Source organism: Rhineura floridana, chromosome 7 (genome assembly GCF_030035675.1).
Source record: "Rhineura floridana isolate rRhiFlo1 chromosome 7, rRhiFlo1.hap2, whole genome shotgun sequence".
NCBI classification, from domain to species: Eukaryota; Metazoa; Chordata; class Lepidosauria; order Squamata; family Rhineuridae; genus Rhineura; species Rhineura floridana.
The window spans coordinates 11,741,133-11,769,019 of NC_084486.1; the positions used below are offsets into that span (position 1 = coordinate 11,741,133).

The 27,887-nt window shown below is 41.2% G+C and overlaps 1 protein-coding gene across 12 annotated transcripts in view; it reads right to left on the minus strand.

Moving 5' to 3' along the window:
- The window catches only part of KCNMA1 (potassium calcium-activated channel subfamily M alpha 1), an 848,545-nt gene that overhangs the window by 470,653 nt on the left and 350,005 nt on the right, over positions 1–27,887 (minus strand). For 11 of the 12 annotated variants that reach the window (XM_061634884.1, XM_061634892.1, XM_061634879.1 and 8 more), the window contains one exon: positions 9,889–9,950. In XM_061634884.1, coding sequence (XP_061490868.1) covers positions 9,889–9,950 — 62 coding nt within the window. Of the gene's footprint in view, positions 1–3,744; positions 4,460–9,888; positions 9,951–27,887 lie in introns of those variants that run through there. The other variant, XM_061634888.1, reaches the window with a different exon arrangement.

Sequence of the window (27,887 nt, forward strand, 5' to 3'; positions counted from 1 at the left end):
TGACGAATGGTCAGAGGGCTTGGAATGCTGACTGACTGTTGAGGAAAAACACAAGAAAATGGGGGGGTTGGAGTGGATGAAAATCTGAACAGAAACAGTTCACATAGCAATATTTTGTCACAGACTCCACTTGTGTGTGTGTCTCTCTAAGCCATTTTCCAACAGTCTATTGCTGCCCTGGGCTCCTGCTGGGGGGAAGGGTGGGATATAAATCAAATAATAAATAAATAAATAGATACATAAATATCCCACTCTTCCCACATTCCATCCCACTTTAGTGTGATCAAGGAACAAAACTCAATTTGGGGATGTGTAGTTAGGACCACCTGGGTCCTGGGGCAGGTAATAAGTTTAGCCTCCACGCCTAAGCTGTCCCTGGGTGCATCCTTTTACTTGTCCCTTTATCATTGGTATTTATTCCGGGGGGGGGGTTGTAAAGTGTTGCATATGTCAACAAATCAGTCATTGAGGAAAACCCTGAACCAATGTCCCTGATACCAATTGGCCCAGCCTCTACTACCACCAAGGATACCACCAAGGATGCATTCCTCCTCCCATTTCTGAAGGCAGCTCCAAGATTGTATGGTATGCCTATTCCAGCCCAGTGCCCTTCATATGTTTTTGACTACAATTCCCACCATTCTTGATCACTGACCATGCTGGCTGGGGGTGATGGGAGCTAGAGTCCAAAACATCTGGAGGGAACCAGCCTGGGGAAGATTGGCCTATACTATTCCTTTCTCTACCCATGACACTTGACAGATCTGTAACTTATATAAAAAAGCTGCTTTCCAATATTCTGCCACTCTCTAAGCATGAACAAAAACGTTTTACAACTGTAACTTCAAACCTACTGAAGTGTGTCCTCTGGATAAAAGACATATGATACTTCTAATCCACTACAGAATCAGATTCTGTACCCTAGTTACCCTGGCTATGACTTGAGCAACACCATGAGAATGTAAAAAAGAAAGAGAAGATTTTGAAAAGAAAATAATTCAGCGATGGGCCTTGAAAAGGATGAACTATTTTTTAAAAAACTGCTCCTTGGGGCAACCACTGATTTAAAAAAACCTGATCTTTTAAAACAAAGAAACCAAGCGAGAACAAAGGAAAAGCCCTTTTGTATTAACTTTAACCAGCTCTTTTGTCCCCCTTTTGTTTTCCTGATAAAGTCAAGTGAATTTTACATTTCCCACAGGATTCTATTCTTAAATAAATGAACTGGGCTTCACATCCTCTTTAGATAGTTCATTCTTTCCACCCTGATTGGGTAGCATTTGAAAATCTGGAGAGAGGAAAGCTGACAATTGTAATGAAACGACTCTTTCAATAGATTGCACCTCAAGGAACTGGGGGAACACTAGCATGGAAAGACTACTAAAGTAGCTACTGAACTAGCAGAAATGACTACTGTGATGAGTGGAGGTGAGCAGTCATCGGAGACAGGAATGATTCCAGATAGAAGCATAGAGCTTCCAAGACATACAGCTAAGAATCCAAATTTGTCATAGGCTTCAAGTTCTGGGTGGGCACAGATGCTGTCTTATTGCAGATGTCTCTAACCTTGCCCATCACTTTCAGATAGGTTGCCTCCACTCCAATAGTCAAGAGCAGCTGTTGACTTAGAAAAAGCTGTTTCTCAACATCGAAGATGGGGAGGCTCCACCAATAGAAGGTTCCTTTTCTCCAGCAGAGAAATACAATGAAGCTGTGGCTTCCATTATTTCACACTTAATAATCTGAAAAAGAGGCTGAAAACATTACCTAGTATACAAAGAGACCCACAAATAGGAATATGTACCAACCAAGATGGGTTCAATAATTATTTTCCATATTCACTGTTACAACCTTACAAAACAGGTTAGCTGACCTGCCTTCCATTGACCTGCCATCACTGGACAATATGATTGCCATGGATCCTTTGCATCATTGTGTGACACTTTTTATTGTTTTATCTTATTATTAACAGATGATACTTTTCTAAAATGTGTGGCTATACAACATGGCTACTATTAATCGAACCTGACCTAGTGCTTGTAACATACTCATTATCATATCTTCCTTTCTTGTGCATAACATTTTATTGGCCATTATTGTTTTCATTGCCCATTAAGGGGTGCTTTTTCTTATTGCTTTTCTTTTTTTTACAATAGGGGAACAGTCCTTTCTTCCTTTCTTGTTGCTTATCCATACTTTGTTTTTCACCCATCAAAGTATTCGATGAAATGTGCTGGCCGTAAAAATTCTGGCATGACTTCTGCTAAACTCAAGACTTCCCTGGGAATTGTAATAGGATAATATTTCACTCTTTTTGATTGTACGCCGGCCTAATAGACCTTGCGCTCAGCCCTTTAATGTGAGAAATCGAGTCAGAATGTCTCACTCTAGAGAGCTGAGTGCAGCGTTTCTGTGTTGCCAGTAGACGTGATGGCAATTTCCCCCAAATAAAGGAAGGGGAATACCAATAGCAACTTAGTTTGACATTCTTCAAGATGGCAATTTTCTTGCTATGAGCTTTCATTCACTGTTCTGCTATTTTCAGAAGGTGAAAAGCAAGACTAGGAGCTGACGTAAAGCACTGATTAAGAGACCTATATAAATTTCAAGCAATCCCAAAGGCATCTCTTATTATTAGGAAAAGTTCCTTATCTGAAGAAGGGAATTAAATACTTTTAATCAAAGAGCTTCTGGAAGCCCACAAGCTAGGCAGCAGGCTCCTCAGCTAGTTCAATTATTAGTAATAGCTCTGATGTATTACAAAGCAACATCAGAGCTTCCAATGCAATTGGCATTGGATTTGGCTAGAATCAAAACAAGAGATGAACCCAAATCATTTACACAAATGGATTGTTTAAAATTGAGTCAGGCACGCTGCCCACAAGGGAACATTCCACCTTTCAGTGACCCAACAAGCCAAATACAAGCCAGTTGGCCATCCTCCATTTTTGCAGTCCCAAAGTGACAGCACAAACAGGAAGTTTACTGAGCTTCCACTGGACCATCAGACATGGTTGGAGGGTTTTGTTTGGCTTGGTGGGTCTATATTAGTAGTTTTCAAACTGTGTGCTGAGGAACTCTGAGGTTCTTTGGAAGTTCATCAGGGTTTCTTAATATGAATCCATAACAGTGGACTAATTTATCTGAAAGACAGCTTATCTACCCACAAATAATCTTGCCCTTCAACGCCTGCCTGGAGGGGCATGTGCACTGTGTTCTTCTAGGTTGTCAGTGGGCAGAACATTGATTGTCAGTTACTTGCAGCTTTGGTGTGAATCACTTCCACTCTCCCAAGAGATGCCGGCAGTCTCAAGTATGCCATGCTCTAACCACTTGTTATTCCAATGAGAAGTGTCATGCCAAGAGTTGCAGGGGAAACAAAGCCATTGCGTTGCTGCCTCCAAGGCAGCTCTTGAACTCTTACACTTCACTGCTCCTGTACTACTCTCAGCTGCTGGTGATGCACCAAGGAGAAGGGATTCATGCCACTGTGCTGATGCCTCTGCAGTGTTCCTTGGATGCCACTGTACATGGATATCTTCCCCTTGGTGGGCCAAAGGCAGTCTATGAGGGGCCGTGTTTCCATATGGAAACAGTCACTAAGGCACCAGCTAGTAGCTCAGAAGCTGCCTTAAAAGTTGTAACCCAGCTGCTGGTTCATCCCTGCTCCCGGTTGCCAAATAACATTTCAGTGAAATAAAAGGCTATTAGGATGCAGCATATCCAAATGGTCAGAGAATGACAAACAGCCTTCAGTTCGACCAGACAAAAGCAGCGTGCCTTGATGTTCCTGCTCCCTCCATTCCAATGTTGTTTGTGTTCTTCTACTGAGTTCTGATCATCTTTGCGGCAAGGAAGGAGGTAGAAGGTCTGTGCTTTAACACTGCACTTCTATACACATTTTTCTCACAAGTGGATGAACTTAGTTTTAAGTAAACTTTCAAAGGGCTGGGCTGGAAGGCTGCTAGTGTAACACTCAGAGAGACTTACTTCTGAGTAAAAATACTCAGACTGCGCATAAGAACCATCATTTGCACATTATGTTCTGGAACTGCTCCTACCGGGAGAAAGGGTGGGATAGAAATAAAATAAATAAATAAATAATAAACTGCTCTCATGAAAAAGGATATTGGACATCAGGCATTTGGATCCTGTTTAACCACTCTATACTTCATTCTGTCATCATTAATCATTCCTAAATCTAGTTTTCTGAGGTGTGTCTGGTGTGTTTGGAAGTAAGGACTTATAAGGAATCTCTTTGTACAAACCCCTCACTGCTATGTGATCCTATTAAAATGTGCACAGCATTGTAACCAAACAACAATTCATGAGGCCAGATGGTGCAAAGAAAATGTTTCTGAAAAGCCTCTAGCCTCCTCTTCTCTGCCCTGTGACTTGGCTTGAGTCCAGCAGCTGTTACTGATGGGAGTGCAGCAAATGCTTGGTGGTCCACAGGGTTCTAGGAAAAACAAAAGGAGGCCATGTGAGCCTGAAACTTGCCCACACTGGCTCTAGAACACAAACTCACTCCAAAAAGGGTGTCAGTGAGGTGTAACGCGCTGGGCAGTGCCCCACATAAACGGAGTGTGTGCCCTGTAACAGACACATGCGATTCTTCTGCAGTGCAGTGGTGTTGCATTCAAGGACTTTTCAGCTGATGAGTAAATGGAAAAAAGAGTTTTCTAAACATTTTACAATCAGGTATGGACTAAATGTCATGGAGGGCTTGTATTGAGTCAGATGCTGGAAATATCCATGCATCTGATCCACAAACTACTTTGTCTACTCTACCAGCATTCACACTCAAAAGACAACCCCATACAAACACAGGAAGATGCCTTTTACTGAGTCAGACAATAGGTCCATCGACCACAATATTGTTGACACTCACTGGCAGCTGCTCTCCAGGGTTTCAGGCAAGAATCTTTTTCAGCCCTACCTGGAGATGCTAGGAATTGATCCTGGGACCTTTTGCATGCAATGTATGTGTTCTGGCACTGTGCAGCAGGGCAAGGAGGCCAGGGGAGACAATTCCCTCCTCCCCCTTTTAACGTAACAAATCTGAAGCTGCAAAGAAAATTAACTCAATAAACAGTAGCAACAACAGCTATGCATTTAGAAAGCGTGTAGGGACTATGCAGGGTATCGTACAGAATGTCAACATATATAACTATCTGCCTGCTAGACAGAAGTCCTCCTCTGCCACGGAGAATGACAGTCTCAGGAAGGAGGACACCACACTGAGAAAGAGGGAAATGATCTTTAAATACATTAGAAGCAGGAAATCAGCTAGAGAAGTCACTGGATGTCTGGGTGGCGAGGGAGTCAAATGTGTGCTAAGGGAGGAAAAGGTGATCAACACATTATTTCCATCCACCTTCACAGCAGAAAATGTAGGGCAGATCCCTCAACCAACTTGTCAAGCAATGAGTCCAAGGAACTGGGGCAAATAGTGGTTACAAATTTTGAAGTTTTAGGACTTACTGACAAATTAAAAACTGATAAATCACTGTGCCAAGATGGCATCTATGCAAGAGTCCTTTAAGAACTCGAATATAAAATTGCTGATCTATTAACAAAATATGTAACTTGTCCCCAAGATTATCCTCCATAGCTGAGGACTGGAAAGTGGCTAAGGTAACACCAGTTTTTAAAAAGAGATTTGGTGGAGAATCAGGAAATTAGTGGCCAGTTAGGTTAACATCTGTTCAGGGAAAACTTTCCATTTAGTAATAGAAAGCATTACTAAAGATAGTAAGCATATAGAAAAAACAAGTCTTGCTGAAGCAGAACCAGCATGGCATCCGTAAGGGTGAATCCTGTCTCACTAAGCTTGTAGAAAGTGTCAATAAGCGTACAGATAGGAGTTTAGATGTACTTAAAACTTTCTAAAGATTTTCAATAAAGTCTCTCACCAAAGACTCCTGAGTAAGCTTAGCAGTCACAGGACAAGAGGACAGGTTCCCTTATGGATCAGTATTTAGTTAAAGGGAGCATAGGGTAGGAATAAATGTACAATTCTCACAGTGGAGAAATGTACAGTTCTCACAAGAAGATCTAAGAAGTGAGGTCCCTCAAGAATCAATACTGAAATGTGCGTTTTAACTCCTTCATAAATGATCTGTAATTAGAGGTGAGCAGGGAGATGGCTAGGTTTGCTGATGATATCAAATTGTTCAGGATGATAAAAAGAAAAAGGGATTGTGAGGAGCTCCAAAAGGAGTTCTCCACTGGGTGAATGGGCATTAAAACGGCAAATGCAACTCATCATACGCAAATATAAAGAGATGCACATTGGAACAAAAAACATCTATCCATCTAGTGTGTGGCACCAGTGGAAAAAAAGTGAATTCTATATTAGGGATCATTCAGAAAGACACTGAAAATAAAACTGCCAATATCCTAGTGCCATTATACAAACCTATGGTGTGACCACACTTAGAATATGGTGCTCGATGCACCTCAAAAAGGATAAAATTATGCATGGTGGATAAATATTTTTTTCCCTCTCTCGTAATACTAGAAACCAAGGTCATCCCATGAAGTTGAATGTTGGAAGATTCAGGACCATCAATATGAAGTACTTTTCCACACAGCACATAGTTAAACTAGTGCATTTTCTCTCACAGGATATAGTAATGGCCACCAACTCGGAGGGCTTTAAAAGCTAGACATATTCATGGAGGATAAGGCTATTGGACACTGTGGGAAACAGGATGCTGAACTAGGTGGGCCTTTAATCTGATCCAGCTGGGTCTCCTTATGACCTACAGCCCTTGCCCAAAATGCACCATTGCAGGCCACATAATCTCTCCATCTTTTGAGTCATAAAGCTTCCACAGTATGAGGGTAGAGACATATGTATTGTTGTGCCAGTTCCAGTGCATCTCCACCCCTCTTTTCAAAAACGGGAGCCCATTATGCTAGTCAAACCCCGCCCCTTTTTACTGTAAAACCTGATGAGAGCAGCTCCAGTGCAGGGTTGTTGTTGATTTTTTAAAAAGTCAGCTTCAAACAGATTTCACACTGTAGGTAACTAGTGTGCTCACAGCCTTTGACACCATATTCTGCAACATGCTACTGACGCTACTAGAAGTGAATATTTTTCGGAAGCAGCCTTAAGATGGAGCAGCAGCCACTGCATATTGAACATAGAGATGTCACCTGTCTGGGTTTCCACAGCCAAGATTATTATTATTGTGATTATTACTATGTTGGCACTCATGATTTCTGCTCTGAGCAAGCCCCAGACAGAGCAACTTTGGGAGAGATAAAGTACTGTGCTACTTTCCATTCAAAAGCATCAAATAATACAGCAGCAGAAATTGGCTTAAGATAACAAAGATCAACAGAAAGTGGCTATAGTTCACATAGCACTGACACCAAGAATGAACAACAGTCAGGAGAAAGGCAAGTACATTTTCCTACAGCCGTGCAATTTTGTCATGGGAGACCTCCCCCAAACCAGGCAGAATCAGTAACAAGAATCACCACCAGTACAAGGAGGGTTTGAGGCAGGGAAGACCTGAAAGTGGGAATATCCACTAATGTGAGGAAACATGGGGAACAAAATTCACAGTGTTCTCCAGTGTTAGTGAATGTTTCCACACATTTTTGCAGGTATCTCCAGTCCTTCAGTGTAAGTCCTCTACTGCCATTGGCCTTCCCCACAGCTGATCCCTCTTGCAAGCATAGGTTTAGGAAAGTGGGAGAGGACAGACCAAGAGGGATGGTGCAGAATCAACCCCCTTCTCAGCCAGGCCAAAACTTTGGAGGGGTCTGGAACTGATTTCGAGCAGACTTAGTGGCAATACACACCTTCCTATTCTTACACCAGTTTTCTGACATTTCACAGTATACTGGCAGGTTACTGAATTAGTGGTAAATTGATTTCTACTGAATCTCCAAGGCCTCGAATTTCTATCTAAATAGTGACTCTCTCAGGGACAGGCTACAAGTTAGTATGCAATGGTCTGTGATGGCCCTGTGTTCAAGAGGTTTCCATCCCTATTATCTTTCTCTCCGTCTCATACATGTCAATGGGATGGAGTCTTTCACATTGCTTATCAGCATGTGCCGCTTCTACATCTGCCCATACACAATAAGAAGTATTTGGCATGTTTAGGTGTTGGAATACTTGTTTCTCAGTTAAATCTGCATATTACATGGTTTCAACTTTCCAGTGTTCGAAGAGGGGTCCATTGCCCACCCAGCATGGATAGGACTGGCCATACTATCATCACTACTCCATTCTGTCCCAGTCACATTCTTTCTTTTCCCACATCTAACTAGTGCCAGATGTTTCATGACACAGTGACACCAATGGCCAGCCTTATGTTCTGCAGCGGTGCCATATAAAGTTAAGCCAAAGCTAATTACGTATCGTCATGTTAATTTTATTTATTTATTTATTCATTCATTCATTATTTGATTTATATCCCGCCCTTCCTCCCAGCAGGAGCCCAGGGCGGCAAACAAAAGCACTAAAAACACTTTAAAACATCATAAAAACAGACATTAAAATACATTAAAACAAAACATCTTTAAAAACATTTTTTTAAAAAGCTTTCAAGACATCTTTTTTTAAAAAAAAGGTTTAAAACATTATTATTTAAAAAAAAGTTTTAAAAACATATTAAAATCAATTCCAACACAGATGCAGACTGGGATAAGGTCTCAACTTAAAAGGCTTGTTGAAAGAGGAAGGTCTTCAATAGGCGCTGAAAAGATAACAGACATGGTGCCTGTCTATTGCTCACATTCCATTGTAATTATTACTATTATTATTTAATTAATATCCCACCCTTTAAAATACATTAAAATAAAACATATTTAAAAACATTTTTAAGAAAAGCTTTAAAATCTTTTTTTAAAAAGGTTTAAAAACATATTAAAAAGCAATTCCAACACAGATGCAGCTTGGGATAAGGAGGTCTCAACTTAACAGGTATGTTGAAGGAGGAAAGTCTTCAGTAGGTGCCAAATGATAACAGAGATGGTGCCTCTCTAATATTTAAGGGGAGAGAATTCCACAGGGTAGGTGCCACTACACTAAAGATCCGTTTCCTATGTTATGCAGAATGGACCTCCTGACAAGATGGTATCTGCAGGAAGCCCTCCCCTGCAGAGCGCAGTGATCGACTGGGTATATAAGGGATAAGATGGTCTTTCAGGTATCCTGGTCCCGAGCTGTATAGGGCTTTGTACACCAGAACTAGAACCTTGAACTTGGCCCGGTAGCAAATGGGCAGCCAGTGCAATTCTTTTAGCAACGGGGTGACATGTTGGAGACACCCTGCCCCAGTGAGCAGTCTTTCCAGTGAAATGTGGAACATTATAACATCACAATAAAATCTAAGTTCTGTTGTGGAACTTATAAAATAACAAAATGATGGAAATTCTACTAGATAGTGGAAAGGAGGAGGGATTAAATGTATGGTGGCATTGTTCTGTTGTAGCCATGCCTTTACCCACAATTTCTAATTTGGTCCTCAACAGATACAAATATTATAGTTCTTACAGGTCTATATTTTCATAGGATCACCTCTCCTCCTATCTGATACTATACTGTCGTCCATTAAAAATATTCACAGATATTTAACCTACTGACTGTTAGGATGTGTCTACATTATGCATATTCTGAAAACATAGGAATTATTTCTCTCCCTTCCCGTCACAAAACATGAAAAACAATAATATTATAAAAATTACAGAAGAACTTCCCAGTATCTTTGAAACTTAGTCTGTATCTTAACACGTTCCCCCTTCTCTTATGCAGGTGATGGGTATAAAGCTTACAGCTGAAGCAGATGAAGGGAACAATTTAAAGTCTCATAATTGCTTTAGGAGAGGGGAGGAAGGGAACAGGAAATGTATTAAAATACTTACTTTGACGAATCTATGAAGTATATTACAAGAGCACCAATACTAAGAGCGAAGACTAAGACAACCTGCAAAAGTAAAAAAAGAAATAAATGCAATCACTTTACAGGGTACAGCTGAAGCATTAATTATTTAAACAAACAAACAAGAAAGTGGAAACAGTACATGAAATTTTATAGTTTCATTTTAATTGCCTTCGGCTTTACCGAAAACACAAATAGCACTTGCAGAGCTTGACAAAACCGAGGACCATGCTGGAAATATATACATCCAGAGATAGCAAAATACATTTTGGTGCTCGAGTCAGAAAATACAGATGGTGATAAAATAATAAACATGATAATGGGCAATATACTGCCCTTTAACATTGCCCTGAAATCTGCAGCTGATGGCTGCTGTTTCATGTTTCTTTAACACATTTACTCTCACTGAAAGGTTTTACTAAATGTAAAACATAAGCATGCTCACCTGTGGGTTTGATACTTCTGTATCCATTCCAAATATGTGTGACAAAAAATGACATTTATTTCTGTCCTTCTTCTAGAACATTTTGGAGATGCAATGCTAAGGATGCTGATTTTGTACATGTCATGTTAATATACAAGAATTTTGGAAATGTGTTTAAAAAAAAAAAAACCATTAAAAATAAAACAGGAGATATTATTCAATATACCCCAGAGGGAGCTGCTACATTATTTGCACAACTGAGTAAAAGAGAAGCACAGACAATTGGTGAGTCATCTCTTACTGGATGCAAGATACCTATAACTAAAGATATGATTGGGCAGAAGTGGGATTAAAAGACCATCTGTAGAGGAATGAGTCAAAAAAATGTGGAATTGAATGATAATGAGCTAACTAGTAAAAAAAAAGCTTGGTAATAACAGAGCTATGATTAGCTTTGTAAATTATTGGGAGGGAGAATATTGGAATAGAAATAACCTTGGTGAACATATTTGGTTTATAGCAACATAAGCTGGGTACATCTCTACCATTTGTCTCCTGCTAGTGTACTGAGGCTAGAAGCACACACAGCTTTGCCCTGAACAGATGAAAATCAATTTTGTAAGCACAGAAAGAAAAAATGGAAATCAACCCCAAAAGAAAATACTGTTCAGGATGATTAAAAATTGCAACAAGCCACTCTAATACAAGATACCCTAAACCAGTGCGTTGAGTTGTGAATTTCCAAAGACTTAAAGAATCCTATCTGAAACAAAAGCTCCCACTCCACTTGCTAAATCAATTATTTGAATTCAGAAAATTGCTTAGCCAAATCAACCACTTAGGAAAGCTACTCAGTCAAATGTACAATTTCTTTTTTGCTTAATTGACCTGAACAGAGGAAATGCTTAAAACTAAAAATTGTTAGGAGAGTCCCCCCATCCCGCTCCCCGGTAGAAGAGCCTCAGAATTACAAATAAACCAGGAAGGGATTCAAAAGACCCACTGCATAGGAAGATATGTATTCTGCAGAGCAGCATCAGTTCCCTAATGCCTGGTGAATCTGAACCTGTCAACTGGGAATGGGGAACTGAACAACCACACTCAGAACCCTTCTGGTCATTTTTCCTTTGCATACCCTGGAATGCATACCCACCATAAGAAGAAGAGCCTGCTGGATCAGGACAATGGTCCATTTAAGTCGAGCATCCTTTTCTCACAGTGGCCAACCAGATGCCTCTGGGAAACCTGCAAGCAGAACCGGAGGACAAGGAGCTACAGAGTTCAGTGACTGGGAGTAATGGTACACCAGTCAACCATATCGGCAGCTCTGCATAACACTGGCCTGTATGGGAGGGTGGCAAGAAAGAAGCTGTTACTAAAAAAGTACCATCTGAGAGCTTGTCTGGGGTTTGCCAGAAAGCATGAGAGTGCCCCGGTTGTGATGTGGGAAAAGGTTTTGTGGTCAGATGAGACCAAGATAGAGCTTTTTGGCCAAAACTCAAAGCGCTATGTGTGGCACAAACCTAACACTGCCCATGCCTCAAGACACACCATCCCTACAGTGAAGTATAGTGGTGGCAGCATCATGTTGTGGAGATGCTTTCATCAGCAGGGACTGGGCATCTTGTCAAAATCAAAGGAAGAATGGATGGAGCAAAATACAGGGAAATACTGCAAGAGAACCTGCTTTAGTCCACTAAAAACTGAAGCTTGGGAGGAAATTCACTTTTCAGCAGGACAATGATCCCAAGCACAAGGCGAAAACAACACTGGAGTGGCTCAAGAACAGTGAATGTCGTACAGTGGCCCAGTCAAAGTCCTGATCTCAATCCCATTGAGAATCTGTGGCACTCTTTGAATATTGTGCTCCACAAGCAACGTCCAACCAACCTCAACAACCTGGAGCGAATCTGCCAAGAAGAATGGGCCAAAATCCCTCTGACGCTATGTGCAAAGCTGGTACATACCTACCCCCAAAAATTCAAAGCTGTTATAGCAGTGAAAGGTAGCTCTACAAAATATTAATGTGTGGGGGTTGAATACTTATGCAAGCAACATGTTTTGGTTTTTTTAAAAACATAAAAGCAATGTCACCTTACAATAATTGATTTTGAGTTTCAGTGTTTCAAAATAAAATATCATACAGAACAAAATTATAATGTACCATTTGTAATTCAGTAATATGAGAGCATTGGTCAGGGGTCTGATTACTTTTGCAAGGCACTATATGTTATGGGGGTGTTGTTGTTGTTATGTGCCTTCAAGTAGATTACGACTTGTGGCAACCCTATGAATCAGCGACCTCCAAGAGCATCTGTTATAAACCACCCTGTTCAGATGTTGTAAGTTCAGGTCTGTGGCTTCCTTTATGGAATCAATCCATCTCTTGTTTAGCCTTCCTCTTTTTCTACTTCCTTCTGTTTTTCCCAGCATTATGGTCTTTTCTAGTGAATCATGTCTCCTCATGATGTGTCCAAAGTAGGATAACCTCAGTTTCATCATTTTAGCTTCTAGTCATAGTTCTGGTTTAATTTGTTCTAACACCCAATTATTTGTCTTTTTCGCAGTCCATGGTATGCGCAAAGCTCTCCTCCAGCACCACATTTCAAATGAGTTGATTTTTCTCTTATCAGCCTTTTTCACTGTCCAACTTTCACATCATACATAGAGATCAGGAACACCATGGTCTGAATGATCCTGACTTTGGTGTTCAGTGATACATCTTTGCATTTGAGGACCTTTCCTAGTTCTCTCACAGCTGCCCTACCTAGTCCTAGCCTTCTTCTGATTTCTTGACTATTGTCTCAATTTTGGTTAATGACTGTGCCAAGTTATTGATAATCCTTGACAAGTTCAATGTCCTCATTGTCAACTTTATAGTTACATAAATCTTCGGTTGTCATTACTTTAGTCTTCTTGATGTTCAGCTGTAGTCCTGCTTTTGTGCTTTCCTCTTTAACTTTCATCAGCATTCGTTTCAAATCATTACTGGTTTCTGCTAAGAGTATGGTATCGTCTGCATATCTTAAATTACTGATGTTTCTCCCTCCAGTTTTCACACCTCTTTCATCTTGGTTTCCATATGATATGTTCTGCATACAGATTAAATAAATAGGGTGATAAAATACACCCTTGTCTCACACCCTCCGATGGGGAACCAATCAGTTTCTCCATATTCTGTCCTAACAGTAGCCTCTTGTCCAGAGTATAGGTTGCGCATCAGGCCAATCAGATGCTGTGGCACCCCCATTTCTTTGAAAGCATTCCATAGTTTTTCAAGATCTACACAGTCAAAGGCTTTGCTGTAGTCTATAAAGCACAGGGTGATTTTCTTCTGAAATTCCTTGCTCCGTTCCATTATCCAACGTATGTTTGCGATATGATCTCTGGTGCCTCTTCCCTTTCTAAATCCAGCTTGGACATCTGGCATTTCTCACTCCATATATGGCAAGAGCCTTTGTTGTAGAATCTTGAGCATTACTTTACTTGCATGGGATATTAAGGCAATAGTTTGGTAATTACTGCATTCTCTGGGATCCCCTTTCTTTGGAAGTGGGATATATATTGAACACTTCCAGTCTGTGGGCCATTGTTTAGTTTTTCATATTTCTTGTCAACTTTTTGTCAAAATTTGGACAGATTCAGTCTCGTTAGCTTGTAGCAACTCTATTGGTATGCCGTCTATTCCTGGTGATTTGTTTCTTCCAAGAATTTTAAGATCAGCTTTCACCTCACATTCTAATTTTTCTGGTTCTTCATCATATGGTTCCTCCGTGAATGAATCTGTCATCCTGGCATCTCTTTTGTAGAGTTCTTCAGTGTATTGCTTCCATCTCCCTTTTATTTCATCTCGGTCAGTCAGTGTGTTCCCCTGTTGATTATTCAACATCCCTACTCGTGGTTTAAATTTCCCTTTCATTTCTCTAATCTTTTGGAATAGGGCTCTTGTTCTTCCCATTTTGTTCTTTTCTATTTCTATACAATAACCAGAGCTTGGAAAAGTTACTTTTTTGAACTACAACTCCCATGAGCTCCAGCCAGTATGGCCACTGGATTGGGCAGATGGGAGTTGTAGTTCAAAAAAGTAACTTTTCCAAGCTCTGAAATAACTATTGTAATAGTTTTCTTTGTCCCTATGTACTAGTCGTTGTATAGTTGCATTTAGGGTTCTGACTGTGTTTCTATCTCCTTTTGCTTTTGCTTTCCTTCTTTCTTTAACCATTTTAAGAGTTTCTTCAGTCATCCATTGAGGTCTTTCTCTCTTTTTAACAAGAGGTATTATCTTTTTGCATTCTTCCCTGATAATGTCCCTGACTTCAGTCCATAGTTCTTCTGGTTCTCTGTCAACTAAGTTTAAAGCCTCAAACCTGTTCCTTATTTGATCTTTACATTCTTCTGGGATGTTATTTAAGTTGTATTTTGGCATTATGATTGCTTTGTTGTTCTTCTTTAGCTTTACTCTGATTTTCCATACGATCAGTTCATAATCTGTACCGCAGTCTGCTCCTGGTCTTGTTTTTGCAGAAAGTATGGAACTTCTCCATCTTCTGTTTCCAATTATATAATCAATTTGATTCCTATATTGACCATCTGGTGATGTCCACGTGTACAGTCATCTTTTTGGTTGCTCAAAAAATGTGTTTGCAAGAAACAAATCATTGGCTTCACAGAATTCAATAAGTCTTTCTCCTGCTTCATTTCTGTCACCTAAGCCCCATTTCCCCACAATTCCTAGTTCTTCTCTGTTCCCTACTTTTGCATTCCAGTCCCCCATAATTATCATCATATCTTGTTTTGGTGTGGGATCAATTTCCTCCTGTACTTCTGCGTAAAATCTCTCCCATTCTTCTTCTTCTGTGTTTGATGTTGGAGCGTAGACTTGGATGATGGTTATGTTAATAGGTTTCCCATTTAATCTCATTGATATCACTCGCTCAGACCTTGCGTTGTAGCTCCTAATTGCTTTTGCTACATCACTTCTCACTAATAAAGCAACCCCGTTTCTTCTTGATTTCTCATTTCCTGCATAAAATATTTTGTAGTTGCCTGATTGAAAATGTCCCATTCCAGTCCATTTTAATTCACTTACGCCAAGTACTGTAATGTTGATACGCTCCATTTCTTGCTTGACAATTTCTAACTTTCCCTGGGTCATGATTCTCACATTCCATGTTCCTATTGTGTGCGTCGTACAACTCCGGACTCTCCTGTCGCATCTGTGCGCATCAACCTCTGGGCTTGCTTTTGGCTTTGACCCAGCTGCGTCATTAGTCACAGCACTACTTGTACTTGTCCTTTGTTCTTCCCCAGTAGCTCGGTGAGTGCCTTCTGACCTGGGGGTCTCATCTTCCAGCACTATCTCGTGTTGCATTTTGGATACTCTGTTGATAGGGTTTTCGTGGTAAGAGGTGTTCAGAAGTGGTTTACCCTTGCCTTCCTCTGAGTTTGAATGCATCTTAGTCTGGTGTCTCAGCTTTGACCATTCCGCCATGGGTGCCCCTGCTAGGAGTCTAGCCTCTTGGTCTAGACTCCTGACGGCACTGCTCTCAGCTTCTTCAACACTCTCAAACCCCCTCACCATGTTAAGGTGTGCATCCTAAAGGGGGTATGGGGATGTAGGATGGGATTTTATATTGTGGTAAATTTTGTCTCAGTCTTGGGGTCAAGGAGGAATATAGGAAGTTGCCTTACACTGAGTCAGACCATTAGTCCATCTAGCTCAGTACCGTCAAAACTGACTCCCAGCAGCTATCCAGGGATTCAATTATGGGTCTCTCTCAGCTTGACTGGTTATACTGGTGACTGAACCAAGGACTAGGGATGGGTGAAAATGTTGATTCAGTTCGCATTTAAAGCAGAATTTATCAAATTTGCAATTTCCGAAACAATATCAGAACCGAAACACAGCCGTCCTTCGAAATTCCCATTTATTAGAATTTTGGGATGCAGTTCACCAACTAAACAACATTTACAAAAATGCATATATTAGGGGAAAGTGTGCATAAAAATGAATACGAGTGAAAATGACATGCAGAAAGACATGAAATGATGAGAAATGGCTTGCAAAAATATGTACCTTTGTCAAAAGCGTCTACAAAAATGTGTTTATTTGGAAAAATTTGCACTAAAATTTTCATGAGGATATTTTTTTTAAAAAAAATTGCTGGTTGCTGCAGAAATGTAGAGAACTTAATTTAACACTGGCAAAATGAGAAACTGAGAGAACCAAAACTGGCAGATCTTTCCATCCCTACCAGGGACCTTGTACATGCAAAGCAGATGCTCTCTACCACTGACCTTCCCTCGTCTCAGAACATCTCGTGCTGTCAGATGAATCCCAGGAATAGGGTGAAGGAATCTGAGAAAACTACTGCTCTGCATGGATATTTTTTATCCTCATACATGCTCTGTGTGTGTGTGTGCACATGTGTGCGTGCCTGTCTGTCTGTCTGTCTCCTCTCATCCTTTCTAACTGGCCAGTTCTCAAGGATCTCATTCTATAGAAGCCCTGTGGCTTTCATAATCTCCTGAACAGTGTCAGCCCAAACATTTAGAAAACTGCTGTCTCCATCCTAAATACGTTTACCTGGAAGAAAAGTCTTGGTTTTGGCAGAGCCTACTTCTCAGGCAAGTGTGTTTAGGGACTGTGGCCTGCATAATTTCTGAATATTTTGTCATAGGGCAGATTCACTGTAAGATGAGATGGGGAATAATTAGCAGTTATTCCAAGGGAGATGGGGAAAAAAACCAAAGGAAACAGAGCCTCTTCTTCAAACCATCACTGAGCTGTGTAATACTACTTTCTGAAGTGGGGATAACAATTATTATACACGGCATACTGAAACTCCATGGAGGAACAGTCTACTGAAAAACTAACTACGCCTTGCATTATTTTGTTTTTGTCTAACAAAAGAAAAACATTAATTCTTTGGTGTGCAACTTTTCTGCACTGTGCACATCAGCTGGGTTGAAATGATTCACAATGATGCTCGTAAAATCCAAAACCAACAGATTCAGCTGTCTTCATATCCAAATTTGTATCCTCATTAGAGCCCTTTCATTCAAATTTTACGCCCCTATCTGAACAATGCTTTACTATTCATTTTGATAGAGCAGGCTGTTCTTGCAGAATTTGATGCAGCTTTCTCATCCAAAAGAACAAGTGAAATAAAAGAGAAGAGCCATTCCTCAGGTAGAAACAGTGCTCCTCTTTTGCTTATCGCAGTGCATCCCAATAGGAGGAGTGCTGGACTTCATGAATGGATACTTCAGCAGTCTAGGAGCTGCTTCTCACATGACTGCTCAGACATCGCTAAGATAAGGTCACAAATGAAACATATGCTGACATGGTCAAGGTGGCCCTCTGTGATTCAAGACCAGAAAACCTGGCCAAACCACACTGAAGGAGGCTTTATAAGCTACCTATGGGAGCAAGCAGCCATAGAAATGCTAGATGTGTAGGCATTGCTGGGGAAATATTTTTTCTGACAAGGGCCACATTCCCTTGGGGGTAATCTGTTGGGAGCATGGAATGCCAGTGGTGAGCCAAGCAAGAGCTGATGACAAACGGAGTCAGAGACAATATTGTTCTAGATCACGTGTGGGAAACCTTTGGCTCGCCAGATGCTGCTGAACTACAACTCCCATCAGCCCCAGCAAGTATGGTCAATGGCCAGGGATGATGAGAGCTGTAGTTCAGCAACATCTGGAGAGCCACCGGTATCCCACACCTGTTCTAGATTAAATAGTCTAGAATAAAAATTGACCTGATTTAATTTTCATCATGGCTACCTCAAATTCTGCGAAGGTAAGTCCTTCTGAGTTCAGTGGTATGAACACTGCATCCAACCTTATTTTGTGATCTGCAAGATTATAAATATAGGCAGCAGTAACTTTAGAGATCAATTTTATGTCCCCGCCTTAGGAGTAAAAAAAACTGCTTTAACTTCTCAGTGATAGGGACTAAAAGGGTGTAACCCTAAATGCACTTACCTGGGAATAAATATGTGGAGTGGAATAAATATGTGAATAAGATCACCATCCCCAACAGTTACCCCTTATCAACAAGATGCTGGAGCAACTGCTAACAGTCAAGACCTACACCAAATTGGACCTGCGCAGAGGCTACAGCCTTGTCAGGATCAGGGAAGGGGATTAGCGGAAAACTGCCTTCAAGACCAGGTATGGCCACTTTGAATACCTAGTCATGCTGTTTGGGCTTTTGAACATCCCAGCTGTCTTCCAAAATTTCATGAATGACATCTTCCAGGACTACCTGGATCGCTTTATGATAGTTTATTTAGATGACATCCTTATTTACTCTGACTCCCCAGAACAGCATGAGACGCGTGTGTGAGGTGTGCTGAGAGACTGAGACAGCACCATCTGTATGCCAAGCTGGAGAAGTGTGGATTCGATTTGACCATCTTGGACTTTCTGGGATACCGAATTACCCCACAGGTGTAGAGATGGACCTGGGGAAGGTGTGATGTGTGCTTTCTTGCCCCCCACAAAATAAAATAAAAAAGACCTACAGCAATTTCTGGGGTTTGCCAACTACTACAGACATTTAATCGCTGCCTTCTCCAACATGATAGCCCCACTAACAGACTGACTAAAAGGATCTGGTCCCTTTTGTTGGACAGATGCAGCCTAATAGGCGTTTGAGCAACTAAAGCTGTTGTTCTCCTCAGAGCCAATACTCCAGCATGCAGACACCCACCGACCTTTCATGGTGGAGACATGGATGTAGCCATTGGAGCAGTATTGTTACAGCCAGCCAAAAAAGGGTGGGGAATACAGCCCTCTGCCTACTTCTCACGGAAACTACACTGTTTGGGAGAAAGAGCTGTTAGCCGTCCGCGACATGTTCAAGACCTGGCGGCATCTCCTGGAAGGGGCTTGACATGTGGTGGAGGTCCACACCGACCATCGGAACCTTGAGAGCCACCAGATGGCCCACAAGTTGAACCAACAGCAAGGGCATTGGGCCCAGTTCTTTGCTAGGTTCCATTTCCACATTAACTATGTTCCCCAGGAGTAAAACCGCCAGGCTGATGCCTTGTCCCACAAGCAAGAGTACAATAAACCCTGGCCTCAGTCCCCGCTATGTCACGTCATACCCGTAGAAAGGCTGGTGGTGGCGGCCTGTCCCAATCCATGGCTCGAGGAACTGTGCCGCGCTCAAGAACAAGACCCTTTCACTCAGGAGCGTGTGCGGGAGCTGGAGCAGCTCCCCCAGGACCGCACTTTGGGATTCTCCCAGACAGGGGGAATGACCAACCATTATGAAGCCCTGTATGTGACCCCTGGAGAGATCCAAGCCAAAGTTCTTCGACAATGTCATAACTCCCCGGCCGCAGGGCATTTCGGAGTGTTTAAAACATTACAGGCAGTCACACATGAGTTCTGGTGGCCAAGGATAAAGCATAACTTCGAGAGTTATGTCCAATCCTGCCCTACGTGTATGAGGGCCAAGTCTGCCCCTGGACAACCAGCCAGGCTGCTAGAGCTGCTCCCCACACTTGAGGGTCCATGGTGAATGGTGACCCTGGGCTGTATCACAGACCTACTCATCTCTCAGGGGAAAACCACTGTTCTGGTAGTCGTGGATGCCTTCAATAAAATAGCTGTCAGTGTGCCAACAGCCACAGAGACCACACTACTATTTATTCAGCACATTTTCCAGCAGCATGGGCTTCCAACCAATCTGGTCTCGGACTGGGGGGGCAGTTCACTGCCCGGTTCTGGTGCACCCTGTTGCAGCTGCTACAGATCAAGTTAAAGCTGTCGTCCTCACACCACCCCAGACGGAGGGACAGACAGAGAAAGTGAATGCCAGCCTGCAGCAATATCTCCGCTGTTATGTTAACTGCGAGCAGGATAACTGGGTGTTTTTATTGCCCTTAGCTGAGTTTGCCTACAATAACTCTATACATGCATCTACCCAGCAGACACCCTTTTTCGCCAGTTTTGGCTCTCACCCTCGTACTTTCCCCGCTCCCAACTCTACCCTGGCCATCCCTGGGGTGGCGGAGTTTGTGAAAGAGTTGCAGGCAATGCAACAACTGCTGCAAGAGAAATTAGCCAGAGCTAAGGCTGCCTACAAGAGAGTTGCTGACCAATACTGCCAGCCTCGCTCCGAGATACAGGTGGGGGATAAAGTATGGCTCTCTACACATTATTTGCCAATGAGAGTTCCTTGCCACAAGTTAGAGTCTTGGAGGGTGGGGCCCTTCGAAGTAGAGGCTTTCATCAACCCAGTCACATTCCGCTTATGCTTGCCAGCCTGCATGAAGATCCACCCAGTGTTTCAATGTTCATTGCTCACACTGGAGAAGCCACCGAATCCCTATCGGGCACCCAATACCCTCCCCCCCCATCACAGCTGACAGACAAGATGAGGTGGAGCAGATCCTCAAATTTCGCCGGCGCAGAGGGAAGCTGAAGTATTTGATCCACTGGCGGGAGTTTGGACCAGAGGAAAGATCCTGGAAGGCAGTGTCAGATGTCCACGCACCAGATTTGGTGAGAGCGTTCCATGAAGCTTGTCCCAACAACCCAAGCCTCCAGGGTGGGGGGAGATTCAGCATGGAGATGAGGGCCATGTGGCAAAACGGACTTAGATAGGTTCCAGTCCTTGACAGCTCCGGCCCCACAACTCTGGACAGCCCTGTGGGAGCTCAACCTGGCCTGTCAGATGCTTCCCAGCTGGGCACCCCCCCGCTCCCCATGCCCAGGCTGTCAGTTAGCAGCGTCCCTCTGTCAGAGGGGGAAGACAAGAAGGCGGGTGAGGCCCCTCCTTCACCTCACGCCAGGAGGCGAATGAAGCGGGAAATTCAACAGACTCGGTTAAGGCGGATCCTTCACTTACACTCAACATTGACAGTTGGCACACACAAGCAGGAAGACCGCCCAGATTTATTAAACTGACTGCGGGGAAGCAGTTGCTGACTCAATGTCTTAAAGTCAAAGTCACATTTAGCTAGTTCTAGAGAGATGCAGAGTTCTGAGTAAGTGTAGATTCATGAGGTGCACAGAACTGAAGCTGTCTCTTACTACAATAAAAGGAAAAACCACAACCGTGTCTGAGTCTGAGTTCTTCAACTTTGGGCATGACAGTCAAAGCCCTTTGTGCATTGTTGGGTTTATTTAGTTTTTTAAAAGACCAACTGATCTGTGTGTGTGTCTGTGTCTGTGTGTGTGTGTAATAAGTATAAAAGAGTGAAGCCCCATGTAGTGCACATATGGTGTTATTTATTGATACAGTTGTAGGCTTTTTATGATTACTATGTTCTGAATTGTTTTTATTATATTGTTTTGTTCTTGCTATGGAAGCCACTTTGAGGTCACCTGCTGATGAAAAGCGGCATACAAATATATGAAATAAATAAATAGTACTATATTTCTGCAGCATAGGTTTATAACTATTAAACCTATTTTTATACAGTTATATGCTTTGCTATATATATCTGTTTACATGCTGAATACCTTAAAAATAGGTAGTGTATATGCATATGGTATTATACGTATAATAATGTGTATAATAGTACATATAATTTGCAAAAAAAAGCATTATTAGTGGAGCTGGTAAAAAGCAATCCTCACCCTTTATCAAGATCAAGGAATGATATTAGAAAAAAATCCATGTGAACAAGCTCAACTTGGATATTTTCAGAAAATTCTATCCCTACTGCAGATAGCCCCTGCCTCTTAGACTAAATAACCTGGACTCAGAAAGACTGAGGGATCCGGAGGACTGGGATTACCAAATCTGAGACTTTATTTTGCTGCCTGTTGCTTAGTCTGGATAAAGGAATGGTTTTTATTGAGGAATAAAAGACTATTGGATTTGGAGGGCCATAATCTGAAGTGGGGATGGCATGGATATCTATGGTATGATAAAGTAAAAGTTAATGTGGACTTTAATAATCATTTTATAAGACGTTCTCTGTTGAAAATATGGAATAGATACAAAACAAGGTTTTATTCGAAAATACCATTATGTGTTTCAAGTCAAGAAGCATTTTACAGAAGAGAAATGGCCGGAAAAGAGAAATGGCTAACTTATCAAGAACTTTCAGAAAATGTGCATGGAGAATATATAATGAAAGAGAGAAAACAATTAATAAAGGAAGGATATAGTTCTCAATGGTTTGCCTATCTACAATTGTTAGAAAGATACAAAATGGATAAGAAAATGTATAGGTTTGAAATAAGTAAATCTGATTTTGAAATAGGTTTGTGTACAAATGATGAATGTATAATTGCAAAAATGTATAAACTTTTGTTGAAAATGGATATGGAAGAAGAACAAGTAAAAGACTGTATGGTAAAGTGGGCAAAAAAATTTGGTTACAATATACAAATGGATCAATGGGAAAATATGTGGAAAAAAGGTCTGAGATTTACATTATGCTATAATCTTAAAGAAAATTTCTATAAAATGATGTACCGTTGGTACATGACTCCAGAAAAGTTGTCAAAAATGTATAGTAATGTTTCTAATGTATGTTGGAAATGTAAACAACAAGAAGGATCATTTTATCATATGTGGTGGCTGTGTAAAAAGGCAAAATCATTTTGGGCACAGATAGGCAGGATGATGCAAAAACTTTTAAAGATAAATATTCAGTCAAAGCCAGAATTTTTCTTATTGGGTTTTATGGACAAACAAATGGAAAAGAAATATGGAAGAATAATATTATATATGATTACGGCAGCAAGATTATTATATGCACAAAAGTGGAAAATGGAATCAACACCAACAACGGAAGAATGGCTATTGAAATTAATGGACTTAGTAGAGATGGATAAATTGACATGCCTACTTAGAGAAAAATCGATAGATACATTTCTTAAGGAATGGAAGCCTCTTTTAGACTTTTTGTTGAAAGATAAAAATGAAATGATGATAATGGGATTTGATGATTAATTAAGATAGACTATGGAGAAAAGTGATTCTGTATGTTTTAAGGGACAGGTTTGATATATATTATATATTTATAGCTGATCTGTGACAAATCGGAAGTCAAGTTTTTTATTTTTGTTGTTTGTTGTTTGATTTTGTTTTGTTTGTTCTATGAAAATTTGAATAAAAACTATTAAAACAAAAAAGAAAGACTGAGGGATCCATACACAGAGCTTAAAAGAAAAACTGAACTTCTGCTTGAGTGCAATGAAGGAAATGTGTTGCTGTTTCATTATGCAAGGAGAACTAGCCCATCTTTCCTTTCCTTTCATCTTAATAACATGAGTTGGGCTAAGATAGTAGTATCCAACAATCCTGCAGTGTATCTCACTTTTATAGCCTTATTGAAGGTCTGAGGGCTGTGCTGAGAATGAGTAGCTTACAGTAGCCCTGCAGTGTAGTCCATTGTTAATGCTGCAGGCCCAAGTTAGGGCTAATGTTATTTTGGTTAGTTTCCTAGTAAAAAACCTCTCATACCTCTCCAGTAGCAGCAAGGGCCAATCTATTTAAATTTGCCCTCAGACCTCCTCCAAACCCTTAGTCATTAGTGATGGTAACTATAGAAGTGCATGGTCACATTCCTCTTTTTGAGTGAGGAGCTGCTAAACAGAGAAGAGATTCTGCATGTTGCAAGCAATCTAGTAATCCTAACTATGGACCCATCCTTTCATACAGCCCACAACCACCAGTGTGAAAGAAAGAGGCTTGAGCAACTAATTGGTCGCTGGGGGGAAAGAATATGAGAGTGTGGTCAAAAGACACTACAGTAGGGCCCCGCTTTACAGCGCTTCGCTTTATGGCGCTTTGCTAATGCAGCGGGCTCAATTAGATGCAATTAGACTAAAGCCCCACTCATACGGCGCTTGTTCCACTTTTATAGTGGTTTTCGGGCGTTGCACGCCATTCTATTCAATAAGTTCTGCTTCACAGCAGTTTTCGCTTTACAGCGGGGGTCCAGAACATAACCCGCCGTTATGAGTGGGGCCCTAATGTATAGCGAAGATGCAGGACAAGGTACTCTACATTCACCTGGAGTAATATGATACATCTGATGGTACTGTGCCACTCCTTTCTCATCCTTGTTGTTCTGAATTCTTAAACTAGCCATCTAGCAGTCCGTGTATTTATCCCTCTGTGCGTGTGTGTGTGTGTGTGTGTGTGTGTGTGTGTGTGTGTGTGTGTGTGTGTGTGTGTGAAAGAGAGAGATCCTCGATTTTCTGAAGTGTATCCAATGAATGTATTCATACCTTGTCCCCAATATAAGAATCTCATTAGTTTTCCAAAGGGAGAGTGTGTTATGTTGGGTTTAATGAACAAAAGAATGTTGTCCTAATCTCATTCATTTTTCAACAGATCATCCAGACCATAGATCATTAAATCTTGGAAATCCTTAGGGAAGTAAACCACAATATGGTAAATTTCTTTCTAGACACCAATTGAGGCACCCATAGCTCTCAATCAGGTGTCAACTGCTGCTGATTTCCATTCACTAAAAATAGTTCTGTCATCAACAAGAACAACAGCTAATGTCTTGTTTTTAAAAAAGTAACTAGTCTATAAATATTATTAGCCTACCCACTGACACATGCCTATGATAGACACATGCTTTTCTTAGTTTTCCTAAAAAGTTAAAACAAGAAACCATTGTTCCCCCAAAGCTTTCCTGCCATAGAGAGCTTCGGCTATGGGGCGGTATAGAAGTACAATAAATAAATAGTACCATAAGTATCTAGATGAGTGGCTATTATTAAGAGACTTGCATTAAGCACTTGCTAAACTGAACTAAAAAGTTCATGGAAATATATTGGTTTAATACGAACATTGTTTGTGATAGAGAAAATACACCCACCCCTTTATTTTTCAAGCAATCTGAAGAAGTTACATACAGAGAATGAAAGCAGCCAACCCCCACCACACATCCCACTTTTGAAAATAGCAAATAATCAAGAATAGAGACATTTGAATATGTAGTTCTTATACAAACATCTTCCATTGGCATGGGTAAAGTAGCTACTTTTCAATCGCTCAAACAAGCAAACTAATTCTCACAACAAATATATTCAGAAAACGCATTATAAACAACACTGTTGTGGTCTCAGCTTGAGAATTCAGGCTCAGACTAGGTTCTACGCATGTTTAGGCTGATATTCTATGCACATTTATCTGGAAATAAATATGAGTTCAGTGGGTCCTGCTTATGCATATACATGAAGAGGAAATGGAAATGGACTGCTTCCAAGTCACTCACGACTTATGGCGACCCTATGAATAGGGTTTTCATGGTAAATGGTATTCAGAGGAGGTTTACCATTGCCTTCCTCTGAGGCTGAGAGGCAGTGACTTGCCTAAAGTCACCCAGTGAGCTTCGTGGCTGTGTGGGGATTCGAACCCTGGTCTCCCAGGTCATAGTCCAACACTCTGACCACTACGCCACAAGCTCTAAATGTGCTGACTGCTGCAAGGCAAAAGTGATAACAACTTATGTATCCAATTTAAAGTTGGATATGTCTGAAAAATGCATGTACAATATAATGAAAACTATTGTTCTACTTTCAAAGAGAATTATTGTTTTTTATTCTTTATAAAAGACCTGACTAAAGCTGATTAACTTCTGCCCTCTGACATATTTTTCTCTACTCTCCAACAACTCCCCTCCCCCCTCCAAATTATTGGCATTTGTTACCTATAGTAACTGTAGGAAAGCTGACTTTTGAGCATAGCTGGTTTCCTCCTATGTAACGTTGAGTGGTTTAAGAAAGACAATGGAAGATTTCAAAGAGGAAGATCACTAGGAAGGAAAAATGGTCCTCTGCAATTAAAGAAATGAAGTTGGGTGAAAAAACTAAAAAGCAAGAAGATGCAAGAAGGGGAAATGACCCAGGAGGACCCAGGTCTGGCATCGGGAGCTGGCATCGCTGGGCAGCTGCCAAGGTCTGAGGTGGGGTGGATGATCAATCTGTTTCGGGTCCACTGCAATTTCGAATATGTTCATTCATGAGTCTGTTCTGTCCAGCTTCCATATTAATCTCTGGTTTTTTTAATTTTTAATTTTTAAAGTTGTCTTCATCTAAGTCCTACTAAGAGTAGACCTATTAAAATTAATAACCCAAGTCAGCCATGTCTGTTAACTTCAATGGGGCTACTCTGAGTAGGACTAGCATTGAATAGCACCCTGTGTATTAAATACATATGTATTTAACCTCAATGGATCCATTTCTAAATGTATTTTACCTGAACACTTTTTTAGTATGTTTGAGCTGATAGCTGTATCGCAAAAGTTGGATAACTGAAGGATGATTACATGCATTAGTTTTACATGCATTAGAGATGTTAATTAGTTCCTTCTGCTTTAGGCAGGCCAGATGACACTCTCTTCCATCCCTAGAGTAGGGCCCTTTGGGGGGGGAGGCACAACGAATACCTGCCCTGACCCACCAGGCAGCTGGGTCTAGCCACCATTTAGATTCTCCACAATGATCCAAATGTACCATCACTACAGAGCATTCTGGGAAGTAAATGGCAGCCACATCCAGCCACCCAGTGCTGCCCAGAGCACTACTGTTGCTGCCCCTCACCACAGCCAGGTAAAGCCACCAGGATTCATCAACAGAGGAAGAGGTCCAACACATCACACTTTGCTCAGGGACACCCTCCCCACAACAAAAACCTTACAAAATGTTTGTAAAACGTAACCTTCCAAAACTTTTATTGGCTGATTATCACATGAACAACATTACAGTTAACGGAGAAACAGACAAAATTTAAGATCATAGCTATATGCAAAACCTGTATCTTTATTTTTATGGATTCTGCCATTTTCCTGCAGGCTGGCACTAGTGATGTTGCTGAACTTCATCATTACCTGGCTCAGAATACAAACGCACAATACAAATCTGCATAGCTTGTAATGCTCAGCTGTATTATGAATCAACTCAACTGTCATTTCCCTGAGTACTTTAACAGCTCAGATAAAGCAAGACTCTGCTCATATGCAGACTGTGCTTTTGGTTGAAGCCTACTTTTTGTCCAAGACTGAGACCAGTCTTCCCCAACTTGTTGCCCTCCAAATTTTACAGAGGGCACCTGACTGGAGAAGGCTGACTGAGACATAGCTCACAGCTCAGACAATGCAAAATAAATATTCTGTAGAGGGATTTTTTTTAAAAAGAATTCTAGGGATTTGTGGGCAACCTCAGAGATGTTCTGGAGCTGTGGGGAATTTAAAAAGTAGCAGGGACTGGGAACAGCAGCAAGCAGTATCCTCTCTTCTCTGTGTGTGTGCAGTGGACTATATGACCACTAGAGTATGCAGACAAGTACATGCATTTATGGGCTGTGTATCGTATATATCAAGCTTACATGCACAGGGCCCATGTGGATGACTAAGCAAACATGCACAGGTTGGGGATGATGTTGCCCCCCTGCTCCCCTCAATGTATGTTCATTCTACATGAGCCATCAAATGAATAGGATCTTTGGGCTGGGGGTCCGTCCAGCACTTCATCAGTCAAGATCAACCAAAAGGGAGGCACTTTGTGCAAAGGAGCATCTGTGAGGATCCTGTCTCAGGTTCTGCAGGTTCCTGAGC